We start from the raw sequence: 16,196 nt of genomic DNA, 5'->3' as shown, positions 1-16,196 counted from the left end.
AAGCTCGATCATTTGGCATATATTACCAGCCCTACATTCATATATAACCAATAATTTTGGCGATCGGGCTTAATTTGAACTGTGTTTATTTGAATCAAATTTAAAGTATTTTAGCTTTTTTAAAAAACCTATACAATAAAGCTCAATCCTAATTTTTTTGGGTGAATTCAAGCTAATCCATTAGGCATAATTATTGTTTTTAAAAAAACTACAAACAAGATTTTCAGTAAACCATTCGTTCCTCTTGTTTATTCATCCCAAAATCTATAACAATGATTTAATGCAAAACGATTCAACCAATAAAGTGGCCACTTCGTCGATTCAATTTTACACTTAACCCAATATGTGATTGACCCAGTACAATTCCGCCAACCTGAGGCAACTCTAACCCGGCCAACCCATCACCTTTTTTTTTTTTTTTTTTGCTATCAAATCCCCCAAAATGATGTCATTTTTGGAGGTTTTTTATTTTTTTTAAAAAAAGTTCAAACAAGCGTCCATTGATTTGCCGCGAAGTTCAAAAATGGATCCTGATCATGGCGTCAACGTGCGTGGGTTGTGTTTCCTTTCGTGTTTTATGGACGGTGCCAAAGTTCGTTGGTCGAATGGCGTCCCACAAGGTTTGGGTACTCATCCGTCCTTGCATAGGGATAGTTCAATCGCTTTTATTAAAAAAAAAAATCGTTAAAATGCTCTGTGGAAAATTACTTTCAACTCCACACGAGTAATTACAAACATAAAAATTTTATAAAATCATAAAATTCTATGAAATCTCACATTTTTTTACTAAAATACCTATTTGTTATATTTGTGATTTTATAGAACTTTTATACATTTAGATCACTTGTACAAAAGCTGAAAGTGATTTTCTCAGTAACAGAATGACTTTTTAAATTTACTTCTATTTTAAAACATGAATTTAAAAAATCTTAAGAAGTTGTAAATAGGAGAGATTTTTTTAAAAAAATTAATTAAATAGGTGTTTTTTTATTAAAAATACCTATTTGTTATATTTTTATTAATATACAGTAGGAGGATGTCTTAACTTGTTAAATAAATATTGTGATTTATACTTTTTTAATAAACATGGCGCAAATGTAGAAAGAAATTTATATGTATTGAACAGGTAAACAATTAATATTAATTTGGTGTTTAAATTATTAATATTGGTTAAAATATAAATAGGATAATGCACTATTGACTATCCAATAATTTTTTCTTACTTGACATCGTCAATGGATCTAACGGGTTTGGCAGGGGTGGTTGCCTGGTTGCCCCCAGTATTTGACTGGATCATAGAGTGGGGGACTTGTGATGACGGATAAGTTACTTACGGCATTCCTCCATAATAGCCTTTGAGGTTGCATTGCATCCGTAAAATGTTCATAATGAAGGACAGCTTTCAAAACAAATGGAATAAGGTCATTGCAGTGGATATTTCCCCAACTATTTGAAGCTTTCTTATGAAATCTTTCCCAAGAAAGTTTAGTCATATCTCTTTATTTAATCTTTCCTATTCAACTATTTGATGCCTTAACAATTAATTTATATATGTTAAGGGACTCTATGAATGTGGTTAAGTTCAATCCGATTATTAGAAGACTTGAAGATTCAATAATCATCATTGTTTGAGTTTATACAAGCACTAACACGAGTTATTATTAGAATGATTTCAATACAATTAATCATTACTTTTACAACTTTACTTGACAATCTGAGTTTCATTTGTCATTGCACCACTTAGTTAATAAATAGAGCCTCCTCCTAACACGATAGAAAAAACCCAGAAGTTTGCTGAACCTATGGAATGTTGCCCTCCTTATCATTGTGCTCTCTATCCCTCTCGCGATGATATCTTTAGGAAGATATTGGAGACTTTTTAGGAATTCTTTTTCCTGAATCATTAACCATGATTGTAATTTAGTTTTTCTGAAAAAAAAAAAAACGTCGAGAGATAAATTTAACTGATTTGAACATTTAATAATAACATTACCCTGTAATTTATAATGGCCATACGGAGATAAATATGATAGCTTGTTGACTTGCCTTCAATAAGGGGCAATAAGCTCCGTCCCGGCACTGCTCAAGTATTTGTTGAAGAGCCACTTTGAAGTGTTTAAAGCATCTCCTGTACCTTTCACTGAAAATATATTGCTACGGTTTTGCCAGTCGTTGGTAAGCTTTATCCATTCCCTCCTCCATTCCTTAAGCTTGAAATCCTCGCCTATCTCTAAGCTTTCTATCAAATATTTAAAATAAATAGCTGCTCTGGGACCATAATAATCACGTAGAAGCCCACTCCAGTACTTGTTTCCTATTTAAATGCAAACATAGAGTGTTAATCATCATGCCAAAAGTTCATACAACTTTTCTACCTATTTTTCTGAAGGGTTCATAGTAGATTACTAAGTAGAGCGAGTGCTTTGGACAAAAGCAAAAAAAGGTAAACCTCTAACTAAAGGCTCAACACGCGGCAGAGCTTAAAAATATAGCGAGGCATTGAAAATCATACCATAGTCACGGAGAAGGCTGGCTTCTTCCTCAGTGTTGTCAAACCACATAGTGATTTGTGTTCGCGCATTCCACTCAAACTGTACATGTTAAAATTACATCAATAATCAATAACAAAATTTCAATTGTATGATAAATCAAATTCACCTGTTTCTCCTGCTGTTCGTTTTGTGCCAGTAGCTTTGCACTTTCTAACCAAGGTCCCAGAAGAAATCCATCGTGACAGGCCAACAGTGTGTCCATATCTTCCACCAGATCTAGAAACTTCTGACTGTGGAAGGCCACGCCATGGACATCATGTAATTGATAGGCCTCTATGATCTTCAAGAACAACTGATTTGCATATTTTGCCAAGGCTTGTCTCGTCAGGTCAACAAGGTCGTACCTGATTGAAGAAGAAATAACATGAATATCTAATGTGTGTGTGTGTGTTTGTGGAAAATGAAGCATGTAATAAATACCTGTGGTGGAGATTCTACAAGAGAAAGACATGTTACTAAAATTGCTTACCAGTAAGTACTACTACTTGACAGTTTATCTCCACTTGAGATAAAAAGCTTCAGTGAACGAATTACTTCAGAAGTTGAATACCATAAATGAGGTCGATCATATGAGTCAGTAACTTCGTTGATGACTATTCTTGATTCTGGGTTGCCATGGTGGTAAGACCATTCTCGCTGTACCGAAATTAAGGAAGGATCAACATCTGGGAATGCTACAATGATGTCTCTGTTTTTATCCTGCCCGCAAAAAAGAACAAAATATTATGGAACAACTAAAATATGTTCTAGACTCCTTGTTCTTTCTGAATAGTTAATTAAAGATGGAACATGGAAATGAGCATGAATCTGTGCAGTTAAGGTTGAATTGTGTTTAGGCAAAATAATTGGTCGTATCAAGGGTCAAAGGTAAGATTGAGATTGGCCAAGGCAATAATTGTTTTTCTGTAAATGCGCATATTAAAGGAACCACTAATCTGAAGAAAATCAAAGGATTGAAACAAGAACTTACATAGGCACCATCTGTGCAATTGTAAATCGTGTGATACAATATATTCCATGCATCTTTTAATAATGGAATAGGTCGACCATATCGTCTTGTGGAATACCGATCAACCCATGCCTGAAAAGAGAGAAACAATGACTACTTTTAATTTAAATCATTTTATTGAGTTTTCTATACCGCATTTTAACAAGAAAGATAGATAAAACAAAGCAAGCATGGGTTTTAGAAGCTAGTTCAGTGGAGACGAGAGTGCAGGCAATATTATAGCTGCAGATAACTTAAAGCTGTAAAATACGAGAGCTCTGGCAATCATGGGACCAATAAATGGGACCCAACGGCAGACTAAATGCTTCCGAAGAGCATAATCTGTCTAGATATCATATTAAGGAAGTGCTCAAACTAACCCATTATTTAAGTTGCAATTCATTTAGCAATTGAAGAACAGATACTAGGAAGTAGAAAAGCAAAAATTAGGCGTTATCAGAAATAGGTCAGAGTTGAGAAGCATGTCATGATGAAAAGAAGCCCAAGAATGAAGTTAGCTAAAGCCACAATCAACAGAGCAAATAGAACAGAACCTGACAAGATAGTCAGACTCTTTAAAACCGCAAACGAAATAAATGCAAGAAACTAGTAACCATGATTTCCTCATTATTACCTTAACATCAAGTTTCTCATGCCGAAATGCCATTTCAGACATCAGATCATAGACAATGGGATTCTGTTCTATGCCTTCCATTGACATTCCAACACCAACCTTGAAAAACACAAATATGCAATCATAAATGTATGGTTTATATAATAAAATAATCTGTAAGGTTAGTTGTCAAATGACTTGCTTGGAAAAGAGAGAAAGGGGGAAAGTAATGCAAATATACACATACTCCCTTCGTTTCTATATACAGGAGAAAAATATTGTATCACACAGTTTAAGAAAATCAATTAACAATATTAATTGTGTCTAAAAACAAAAGAAGTGGAGTACAATACCCTTTATTGATTGTATTAATCAAGCCTTCATTAATTGTTTCTTATGATTATGAATGATAAAATTATGAAGAGTAATTTAAGAAGTTTGCAATAAATACTTACTGAAAAATGTAATTTTACTTATACAAAAAAAAAAAAACTAAAAGTGGCAGTTTATTTTATAAATAAAAACAGAGGGAGTATTACATATATTACATCTACAGATAGGACGTGCATTTGTACTGATGCACATCTACAGAGAAGCATAGTCATCCAACTTAAAACTTGCAAGTTTCCTAGGTAACCAACATAAAAATGCATGAAAAACTGCAGTTAATGTTTGATAGAATACAAGATGATAGGGATGTTGTAATATAATGCAAGCTAGGTGGTTCAAATGGAGAAAGCCTACTGGAATGATTTGTGATTAGAAAGTACCTAATAAGCTTAAAGAAAAGTCTCATCAAACTACTATAAAACTTGCTACATTATATGGTAGTGAATGTTGTACTTTAAAAAGACAACAAGAACATAAAGTTGGACTACCAAAGATGAGGATTTTGCATGGATGTGTGAGCATACAAGATTTGTAATGATCACATATGAGGAAGAGTTGGTGGAACATCTATCGAGAAGAAAATAGTCTAAGATTGTTTGGACATATACAAAGAAGACTGTTGGAGGTATCGGTGAGGAGGGTGGAACAAATAGTCTAAAGTTCTATGAAGAGGGTAAAAGAAAACCGAAAAGAACACTCGATGAAATTATTGAATGAGACCCATTGATTAATAATATATCTAAAGATTTGATTACCAATAGAACACAGTGGTATCATGCAATCTATGTAGTTGATTTTATCTAGTGAGATAAAGCTTTTTATTGCTGTAATGTTTGATAACATTTTTTTCTCTTTTCTATTCTGTTAGAGGATAAGATAAGCAGACAACTTAATAAATCTATTTCGTTCTTTGATACAATGTAATAAAGCTACATAAACTAGTAAGATTGATGAGATGCTACTTAATATGCAATTACATCAGAGATGAAAACAAACAACTTACCATAGTTGAGTTCACACTTTTGAGTGCTTCAACAGGCCCAGATGCTATTGCATCTAAAATGCCATACATCTCAATGTTTCCTGCAAAGTTATGCAGCATACACCTGTCAAACATAAGAATGCAAAAATACAAGGTAAGACTGCATACGATAGGCTCAAAAAGGGTCCAGCCCTAGCTGAAACCCACGCATAGAGGGAGTTTCATGCATTAAGCTATCCCTTTTATAGATGACTCAACTTTTTTATGGGTTTCAAACAATTTGTGGACAAATCCACCAAGACAGTCCACAAGAAAATTTTCCATTTCCATAACATAACATTACCATAATTTTGCAAAGCAGTCATTTATATGAATATCTGGTTTAGCAGCTGGACACAAACTAACCTAAGCCAGGTGCCAGGAAGGATTTGATGGTCAGAGAAAGTCATCAAACAATATAAGAATACTTAAAACAAATCAACAAATTGAGGCAGTGACTTTGTAAGTTGAAACCAACAACAGAGATGTCATTAATATTGCTTTGACTGAACTAGGGACCAGTGACTTTCCAGATGTAGGGAACACCGTAAAATTGCTCTGAAGTGATCCATATGGGTTTTACTTCGGCAAACAAGTCAAGAACCACCAACTTTCCAACAGGAACAGAATGCAGAAGGGCCTGAAAGCAATTATAGAAAACAAAACAGATAAACACGACCCAAGTGAAACTGCGTATGACTTAAAAATAGAAGTTACAACTCAGAATAAATGATCAGAGAATCCATCAAGAAATCAACTGACTAAAACAGGCATCTTGTCAAAAGTCCATATAAATATTATTCCGAACATCATTCTACGGAGGCACCAAAAGAATTAAAAAAAAACAAAAAGAATAATTGTTGTTTGCAATGACAGTTTGTAGGCTGTTGCCAATATGCAAAATATTCTCATAAAGCATAAATTGTCAATTGAAATAGCTAAAAATACCACTGGGGTCATCTCTATGTAGTTCTTTGCATGATGGCACCAAAAAAGATCTAAACACCCAATTCTCATACAAGCTTTAATGATGGAAAAGGCTTGTTCTAAATACAAAAAATATAGTTCAGAGGAAACAATTTATGGATATAACCTTCATTTGTGGAGGCCTCCAGAATGGATCATATGAAAATAGCCATCCCTATTAAAAGAAATTGGAGTTTCAGTGGACTGTATGTATCTTTCAGCATGCATTACATTGGATTCTTAAGGACAATTAACAGCATCAAAAGTTAAATTAGAAGGCCCAAAGCAATTCCTATACCTGCATCAGCCACACAGCCTCACTATCACCACTCTCCATTCCTTTAAAGATTGCCGCACCTAATGATGAGATGTATTCTGGATCATCAACGGGTGGGGTATTTTCATCGAAAGTATCACTGTAATAAATGCAACATAGTTGATGTAATTCAATGGGAAAATTTCTTCACTAGACCGCAATATAAAGTTCTTCGATGAGGTGATGGTGCATTTCTAGACAGATAAATTATGAACCTCAATCAAATAAACCGAAGATTTAAAGACTTGCATCTTCATGTGCATTGGATCTTTTAACGTATGCATAAAATCAACGCAATTTTTTGTGAAGTTTTGTGGCTGATACTGATGGCAAAGAAATTTTCAGCATCAACCGTGGCCCATTTTGGGCTCAAGCTTCAATAATGCATTCTATCAGACCTTTACAGAAGTGTAATAACTACATTTTTGCCTCGAGATCTAGAGTTGACAAAAACTTTCTATCATTATGCGTTTCTGTCAATCACCTGATAAAAATCAAAATACAATTCAATCATCTTGCATTGATGATATTTCTTTCCAATATATCTAAAGTTAGCAGAATTTTTCCTTTTATAAATCAAAATCAAAAAAAGGTGATGAACAAAGGAGTAAAAGACGATTCAGGTTAGCAAATCATAAAATTGTAAAGTTGTCGAGGCTTTACATAATCCTGTTAGAACTCTGAGAATCAAGGATAAAGTGAAAAAGGTACTGATAACATCAGAGAAAGTGCAGTATAAGCACAATGATAGGATACAAACAAGCATGGGAACTTAGTACTATGCATTATGAGCCAAGGAAGTTAGGTAGTCCCAAATAATACCCTTGCAGGGAGGGGAGGGGCACACCCACTATATGGGGAGGGGCCAATTATATACACCCCACCTCCCAAACAAAAAATAAATAAGTAAATTAGAAAACCTGCATCCCATGCTAATGAAGAAAAGGTAGCACGTTCTTTAGAATCTCCATGAGCCAAAAAAAAAAAGAAAGAAAGTTTAGGCAATGACGATTTAGGGGGGCATAATTTTGTGATTGATGAGTGATTAAAAACTTACCAGTTGTAGATGTGGCTGGTCGTTCCATACTCTATGTAAAAAGATAATAGTTAATTTAGAGCAGTATTCAATTTTTTTTGGGGAATAGATACTCGTATCAATCTACATTGTGTCACAAGCCAGACAACATAGTTAAGAAGATGCATGTACATTACCTTGTAATTGTCGCTCAACAAATACTTTCCCAATCTCAGTAAACAAAGGATCGGTTGCATCAAGAAGATAAGTGCAGCACCATCTAGGGTCACTCTTAACAGAAAACCTATACCGTACAAGAGAATGTTTTGTGAATTCAATATGATGGGCGTTTATGGATGTAAAGAAAACAGTAAAATGAAAATGGTGATAACTAGAATTCCAGGTTATAGTTAAGCAATGCTACTACTTACCAATTTCCCAAGCGTGTTATTTTTGCTGATGGGAATGTATATTTGAGCGCAGCAGGGACATTTCCTGAGAAGGCTGGTAGGACTGAATCAATAATTCAGTATGCAAGTGTTACTTCCCATTAAACAAGTATAATAAGATAGGCTAACTCAGCATAAACGTAAAATGTGTACACCACTGTGGTAAGCATGGGAACCTACATTTGGGTTGGGTGCTACCAGAAACCAAAAGTTAAGGAGAGATCCAAAATAGTAATTGGCACCTGGTGTCATTCCAAGTTCATACATTCTGGCAAGAATTTTCTTCTGTAGGATTAACTGCTGATCCAACCAGCTCTGAGGCAGTGGTCCACCCCATCTGTGATTACCAAAGATGATAATAACTGTATTCTCAAAGCTTGGGCATTAATATCTATTAATCATGAAAAACAAAAATGTAGAAATAAGAAAGAAACTTTGGTCTGAACAGGCAATTTTACGAATAACACTTAAAGTTTTGAGTGATTAGTCATGGATTCAAATATAATTACCAATGCGACCTTAATTTTGCTAACCCGAAATGCAAACATATGAAACCGTCAAAATACAAGCCCATGAGTTGTAACAGTTACCCATGCAAATTTGCCATACGTGACCAAGAAAGAAATGCTGGACCACCAAAGAAATCATCCAAATCTGAACTGCTCATGTTGAATTTCTCCTGGAAAATAAATACAGTTTAAGCATCTATAAAATTCTTTAAGAATACAGAACTACTAGCTCGTGAATATTTACTTGTCAGAAACATAAACATGCCTGATATTAAAAAAAAAGATAGAAAACACTGCCAGTCAGTAAAACAGTAGGAATTGTACATTAAAAAGAAGTGCACCTGTTAACTAAATTACCATCTAACCGCAACAAAACAAGTACTTTATTCTGTAAGACTATCAGATAGGAGATAACTACACATGTTCTCTAGTGATCAGATTGCAACGGCTACCAAAACTATGTCCAAACAGATTGACGTGGAGGTCGGAGGACATTTTGGCTATGTCATTCCAGTTATCTCATGACTCCAGCATCATAAAAGATGTATAAGCTCGCATCAAAATTAATAAAATCTAAACGGAAACACCCCAAAGAAAGAGTCACTTGGACATAGCAAGGTCTGCTAATTTGGTGGTGTTTTAAGAACCTGTACAACATCTAAGATTATAAAACTATGATATATAACTCGTTCTTTCACACTCAATTTTTTGAACAAAGTGATTAACATTCTCATGGTGCTGCTTGTTTATTAAATTTTATTTTGATTAAAAATTAGTCAAAATTGGCATTTCAAGTGTCTTTTAATGTGATATTGAGCATTAAAAACAAATCCTAAGTTTCCCCAAACAGCCCAGAGATGTCAAAACGTCAAATCCATGCCAAAAGTTATGTAAGACCTAAGACAGAGAAAAGAACCTGGAATACTTTCTGCCAGATAGCCTCTTGTCCTGTGAATGAAAGTGGTAAATTTACACCCTGCAGGGCCATCCAATCAATTTCCTTTTCCCATCTTTTCCAGTCCCACCAAGCACAAGAATCTTCCAAAAGTATATAAAATACAATCGGGTCAAATATAATCTTCTGGTACCCAACCCTAATATTTCAATCCACATACACCAGAAAAAACATATGGTGACTTGAAAGTAGCTTACAGCTAGACGTAACGGCATTTTGGTAATAGCTCCAAGGAATAGGCCTCTTAACTGAAATTCCAGTATCATGAACACGTGGAAGCAATCCTGCTTTTGGTACAGAAAATAATTGTGAACCACCAGTTTTGTCCCAAGATATTTGTGAACCACACCAATGCTTCAAATACCAGTGAAGACCGGCGACGGCCTCCACTCCAGTCGTCCCAGCAAGTCTGGTGATAATTGAAAATCTTGTGATCATATTCTAACTACAACCAATTTAGCTTTGATTTCCATTTCAATGTGTATAGCTTTAATAAGCATGTATCGCAATTCTACTGAAGCTGATTTAATATAGAGCACTGTTTTAAATGTGGCCCAAATTTGCCGGAAAGGCAAGTAATAAGTAGCTACTAGCTGGAAATTTTCTGGCCCTTTGCCATAAACTCCGACCTGATTAAGTACCTAATACATTTATAATTGCCGTTAAGCTATCCTGACCAGATAAAATTCACCATTAGAGAAATAAATAACAACTTACGAACTTTTCTCTCGTTAAATCTGGAATTAAATATCATCATTCCTCTTATTCAAATATGTTCTAATAGTGCAAAAATATAGCTCATCTATTGAAGCCTAAATGTGAGTCTAAGACATTCTGAAACAAGCAAGTAAATGAAGAAACCCAAAGCATACAGAATTTCAGGATCCCCGGGTCTTCTGAATGAAGGATGGTTTCTGATCATGAAACAATATCCGCCACCACATTGCTCCTGTTGATAATTTTTTCAAAAGACAGAGAAAGTAAGTGTCATCACTGATGTACCGGTATAGAAGGAAACTGACAGAAAACCATAGGTGATAGGTCAGTGCAAAGACGAAATATAGAACAACTACCTGCGGACCAACTGAAGCAGTAAGAAAGTTAAATTTTTCCACACTTAATCTAAAATGCAAGATTATATAAATTCAAAAACCTTGGAGACAATTCGGAAGTCGAAGCTGGATAAATGAGAAGGAAGCAACCGCTGAAGAACGCCACGAGCAGCGGCTTCCTGGACGGAAGGCGGAGCCCTCTCCCTTTCTTGAATTTCAAGAAGGCGGGAGATGGAGTCAACTCCTATGGTGGAAGACAGAGCCGTTGATGCGAAGGAACAGAACGTCAAGACTAAGAGAAGAAAAATGGCGGGAAACGGTGCCTCCATGATTATGGAAGAGACAATTATGCAGGATGAAGAACAACGAGCTAAGTGAGGAGATCACTGGACTGAAGACTTAGAAAGAAGAAAAAGAAGCCACTGATAGAGGGAATAGATTCACGGCGAAGCGGTTTAATCAATGAGAAACAAATTCGATGGCCGGCCAAGTGACTAGAAATGAAAGTTTGCCGCTATATTTGTTCTTTTGTCCATTTCTCCTTTAAATATTTCAATCTCAATTAATCATTTAATCAATTTACATTATTTATAAGTTAAGAAAAGAAACTTTTTTGTCGGCATATGATATAACTAAAAAGCTATGGAAGAATGGGTGAATGATAATTAACTACTAAAAAATTAAATTAATTAGTTAGATTGTTGGATCCACCAAATTTTTAAATTATAAAAAATAATTTAAACAATTATAAATAATTTTTTATTATTTAAGAGTTATATTTGATATTTAAATATTTATTAGAAATTAAAAATTCTTGATTATAATTATTTATATTGATATTTTTAATTTACTTTTTAAAATTTGTTAAAAATTTAAGTGTTATTCTCTCAAAACTTTGTGTGTTGTTGGACTTGGTGCTCGTCGTTGTAATGATAGTTGTAACATTCATATTTTAATTTGAATAATTTAAATTTAAAGTATTATTATATATGATATTTATTAAAAAAATTATAAAATAATTTTAATAATTTTTTTATTTTTAATATGGTGTACATTTAATTTAAAGAATTTAATTTAATAATAAAATTTTTATAATTGATATATATCGATTATCCAGATATATTATATATAGTCTAAATTAACACTAAATTAAATCTAGACTATGTAAAGTATATTTGTATAATCAATATATAACAATTATAAAAATTTTAATATTAAATTAGATCCTTCATGTTAAATCTAAATTAGATTAAAAATAAAAAATTATTTTATAAATTTTTAATAAATATAAAATAAAAATATATAATACTCTAAATTTGAACTATTCAGGTTAAAATTTGAATAGTTTATATCTCATCACAGTGATCAGGAAAAAACCAGTTCCATGTGTTGTTAATTACCATGTATATGTAGTGATACGGTAATGTATTTATAATTTAAGTTTAAATAATTATCTAATAATTAAAACATGGGTTCCAATTTTCAAGTTGTCGCTTTATGTTTGGCAACAAAAAGAAAACGGTGCCTTTGTGCGAGATTCAATCTGATACAAGGAAAATTGTGTTTAAAAAATTTTAAGCTCATAAGATCAAAGTCAACTCGATTTAAATTAGTCAAACTATGATATTTAAATTTAATTACATTAATAAAGATTCAAAATATTATATTTGGTTGAGTATAACAAAAAATAAAATTACACCGCCATCCTATAAACTGACCGGTTCTTATAGATTCCGAAGACAAGAATATTTCGATTGGCTAGTGTGTTTTGTTTGTGGGACAGACCATCACATTTTGACATGTCCTTTTTTTTTCTCGGCCACGTATTTTAACATGTCATAGTTAAAATATCTATCCTGCACACCACCAAGGGCTTGCTCAACTAACTAGGAGTTGGTTTAGGTTAACTATAAGTCTGAAGTTCAAACCTTAACCATGTAGCAGTGATTAATCAACATTGAATTTATCATGAAATGATAGTCATACCTTTAAAATTATTTTAAGAAATATGTAATTTTATCCTTTTTTGCAATTAATAACTATAATAAATTATTATTCAGATCCATTGAATTTAAAAGATAATAAATAAATAATGGATAAAATTTAAAAAAAAAATCATTAATTACTCCAACTTTGTTTTATAGTATTAAACACTCAAAAGATTTCAAATTGTACCTTATATGAAATGGCGAGTATGCCTTGTTCAAAAAAAACTTGAAAGGAATGAGAACACTTTTCTTCTTAGTATTTCTCTCTCTCTCTCTCTGTTTTTTTTTTTTTTTGCCCCCGTATGTAGCGGACTCTGAAACTAGGCTAGTTGCACAGAATATAAAGCCCAAGGTCAGCTAAAAAGTGTGAGAAGAGAAGTGGCCCAACTCACCAAAACAAGATATGTACCATGTTTGTTTTTTGGACAGAAGTATCATGCATTAACTTGTTTGCCTTCTTCTTGATTTTTTTACCCCCTTTAATATGCAATCAACGGGTATTGAGCGAGACTAATCTCTCACTAAAATTTAAATTATTATTAAAAAAAGTTCTTTCATTTAATACTTGAAGCCAATCCTCTTTAGCATTATCAGTTTTCCCCCTTTTTCTTTAAATGGGCCCTTCAGTGTTATGTGGGCAAAATACAAGAACAAAGGGTAGGTAATCATTTTTCATTTCAAAGAAATTGTCCCATTGGTACTCATAACCATCATAAGGTCTCCAACATAAGGGTTCAAATTTAGTCTGGAGCGGACAATAAACCTAGGATACTTCAAAATATCAAATGGTCTAGTACCCAAAAAAAAAAGTAGAGATAATATTCTCTAACATTTCACCATTTTTGGCATTTAAATTTGGGAAGGGAGACTATAATACCGGTCAACCTCTCTCATTATTCATGAGAAAAAAAATTGTATAGTGCCATTGGAGTATGGTGTCATGGATAGATAGCCTAAACAATCATGTCCACTTGTACACCGCCACTATTGACCACGGCCCATTCCTTGCTGAGTTGATGTCCTCAGTGACGTCAGCTCAGACCAAATCAAGCCTCATCCATTGTCAAAAATTTAACCAGTCATATATATATTATTTACCAATAATTATTTATATAAATTATTTTTATACTTTATGCAAAAATTGCAAAGCCTTGTGGTACCAAACATTATAAATTTATAATTAATCTCATGATATTGTAACACTTCCGCTTTTATATTTAGGAGCATAAAGTCTTTCCCTTCTTTCCCTGCCATTCTCATTTTGTTGGAATTTTTTTTTTTCCAAGGCACAAGAAGATCATGGAATTGAGTGCTTTTTATTCAGTAATACGATTAAGCTTTTCAGAGCACACTTTTTAAAACTAAAAATCAGCCACTCACGACATTGACAAGTCAAGATTTAAATCTTCTTTATAATTGAGAAGTATCAGTATCAATTATGCTTCAAATAATATTCTCTTTAATAAGAAAATGTATACGTCCATAATAATAATAATAATAATACCGTAAGCAGTATGGGCTGTTTTTGGTTAATAGAAAGATAAGATTGCCTTGCTTGTTCTTTTTTATTCCTTGTCGAGTAATATTTGATTCACTTTATATGATTGATTCATACTTGATATGATTTTTCTGGAATATTTAGCTCTCAACTTTAACACACCATGTGTAGAGGCGATGAAAGAAAGAAATAAAATACCTATCATGTGAAAACGGTGACGAGCAGGTACTGCAAAACTGCCACAACACCACATGGCATGGATCATTTTTGAGAGCAACACTTGAATCTGCAGAATTCTTCCCAAAGGCAGCAAAAGTGGCATTAATTGAATGACGAGAGCCACTAACAGCAAGATCACATGCCAAAGTTTCCGTGTTTGTTTGCTCACCAACATTCAAAAGAAACTCATCAACTACAGAAATCACTACTGCAACTGAAAAGCTACAAGGAAGAGTACACCAAATCAAAATCATCAAATGTCACTCTCGGAATTTATCACAGGTGTTTCCGCACCTGCCTGCAAGTTGCATCAATGGGGCCAACCTGATGAGACTAATAATTTATTTCAAAAAAATTGCGTTTTTGCAAGTTGATCTGCGAATTGTGTGCTTCTGCTTTGTCTATATATTTAGTACATTCTAGACCAGTAGACCCATTTGTCGTTCTTGTTGTTTTCAATGGTGCCAACCATTTATGGGAGAAAAGGCTCTTCTCTCCCTACTCTGCCCACTGCCATATAATTAATATTGACTGTTCTCTTTTCTTGAGAATATAAACAACAAGTACTATTCATTTTAATATGACTATCAGATTAGTTAGGTTGTCAGGTTTAACTGAAAATAGATTTTTTAAAAGACTTTTTTTTTTCTTCATACTTATTTAAACTCAAAATCTTATATTAGGCCGTTTGTTTCAACTTTTTGATAAAAGAATCACATAATTTTTTTAAAATAATTATTTTATGAGTTTTAATTATGTTTGTTTAGTTTTTTGAAAATAATCAGAATATGCAAAAAGTATATTTTTGACTATTTTAAGAAATTATTTTTGAAAATTTTCTGAAAATAAGCTAATATGATAAATGAAAAAGAATGTTTTAAAAAATGAGATATGCAAAGATAAAAAATTTTAAAATAATTAAACAATAAATTATTTTTATAAAATAAAAAATCAAAAAATATAATGTAAATTTTAAAAATAAATAACTAATAATTATTTTATTATTATTGTAATCAAATATAAAATAATATCTTCTTTTTATAAAATTTCTATAAAATAAATATATTTTTTTAAAATATTTAAACTATATAAATACATTTATTTTTAATATTAAATAAATGAACCCAATATCTTGATATATGTCATCTTTAATAGGGTGTGGCCTTGGCATGTAAGCAACTTTTGAGGCAAAAACGATGAATTTAGTTGAATTCTTTCAGGCATTCATCGTGGGTGTGTTGGGAGGGCATGAATACTTGAAATAAACAAATATTATATTATTGATTTTGAGTAATTATAATTATTTAATCGCAAAAAAGAAATCAAATCAGGGATTCAAAAAAGACTGTTTATCAGTCAAGGCGCATATAATTTAGATTCTAGAACTTAATATGATTGACGAATGAGGGAAGACAAATTGATGGTAGATTAGTACATAGCATATGGTGTTGACATCAGCTTTTCAACTTGGAAATGAAGCAGCTATTCGAACTTAATTACAAATATATCTCGTGTCATCATGCAATTTCAGGCTTACGTCATCCAGTGGGTTCAAATATTTCTTTTCGCTTCTTCTTTTTCCCCACCTTTTGGATAAAACAAGGGGCTTAGAGACAAAACAGACTGCACAAGATCTAGAACCACTAGCTAGGAGGCATCTAGCTC

The 16,196-nt window shown here is 32.9% G+C and overlaps 1 protein-coding gene across 4 annotated transcripts; it reads right to left on the bottom strand.

Moving 5' to 3' along the window:
- Positions 1-1,591: 1,591 nt before the first annotated feature.
- Positions 1,592-14,673, bottom strand: LOC129307901 (alpha-N-acetylglucosaminidase-like). 4 transcript variants are annotated; one of them, XR_008592506.1, is made up of 20 exons: positions 14,511-14,673; positions 10,647-10,723; positions 9,972-10,183; positions 9,736-9,857; positions 8,901-8,989; positions 8,553-8,647; positions 8,293-8,374; positions 8,059-8,165; positions 7,904-7,934; positions 6,829-6,946; positions 6,658-6,705; positions 6,096-6,204; positions 5,547-5,650; positions 4,175-4,273; positions 3,523-3,633; positions 3,022-3,251; positions 2,659-2,896; positions 2,513-2,591; positions 1,994-2,314; positions 1,592-1,895 (listed from the first exon to the last, which is right to left on the bottom strand). XR_008592506.1 is itself a non-coding variant. In XM_054948846.1 (20 exons), the coding sequence occupies exons 1-19, from the start codon at positions 11,153-11,155 to the stop codon at positions 2,049-2,051; spliced, it is 2,445 nt and encodes an 814-aa protein (XP_054804821.1). In that variant the 5' UTR covers positions 11,156-11,322; the 3' UTR covers positions 1,592-1,929; positions 2,047-2,048. The 4 variants fall into 4 exon arrangements, 2 of the variants coding, with proteins under 2 accessions (XP_054804821.1, XP_054804820.1); XR_008592505.1 differs by lacking the exon at positions 14,511-14,673 and adding an exon at positions 10,928-11,322; XM_054948846.1 differs by lacking the exon at positions 14,511-14,673 and adding an exon at positions 10,928-11,322 and having other exon boundaries at positions 1,592-1,929; positions 2,047-2,314.
- Positions 14,674-16,196: the final 1,523 nt, after the last annotated feature.

This window comes from Prosopis cineraria, unplaced genomic scaffold (assembly GCF_029017545.1).
Source record: "Prosopis cineraria cultivar Desert tree isolate PC_DT_omini unplaced genomic scaffold, ASM2901754v1 PC4, whole genome shotgun sequence".
NCBI classification, from domain to species: domain Eukaryota; kingdom Viridiplantae; phylum Streptophyta; class Magnoliopsida; order Fabales; family Fabaceae; genus Prosopis; species Prosopis cineraria.
This window is presented reverse-complemented; position numbering and strand designations above follow the sequence as displayed.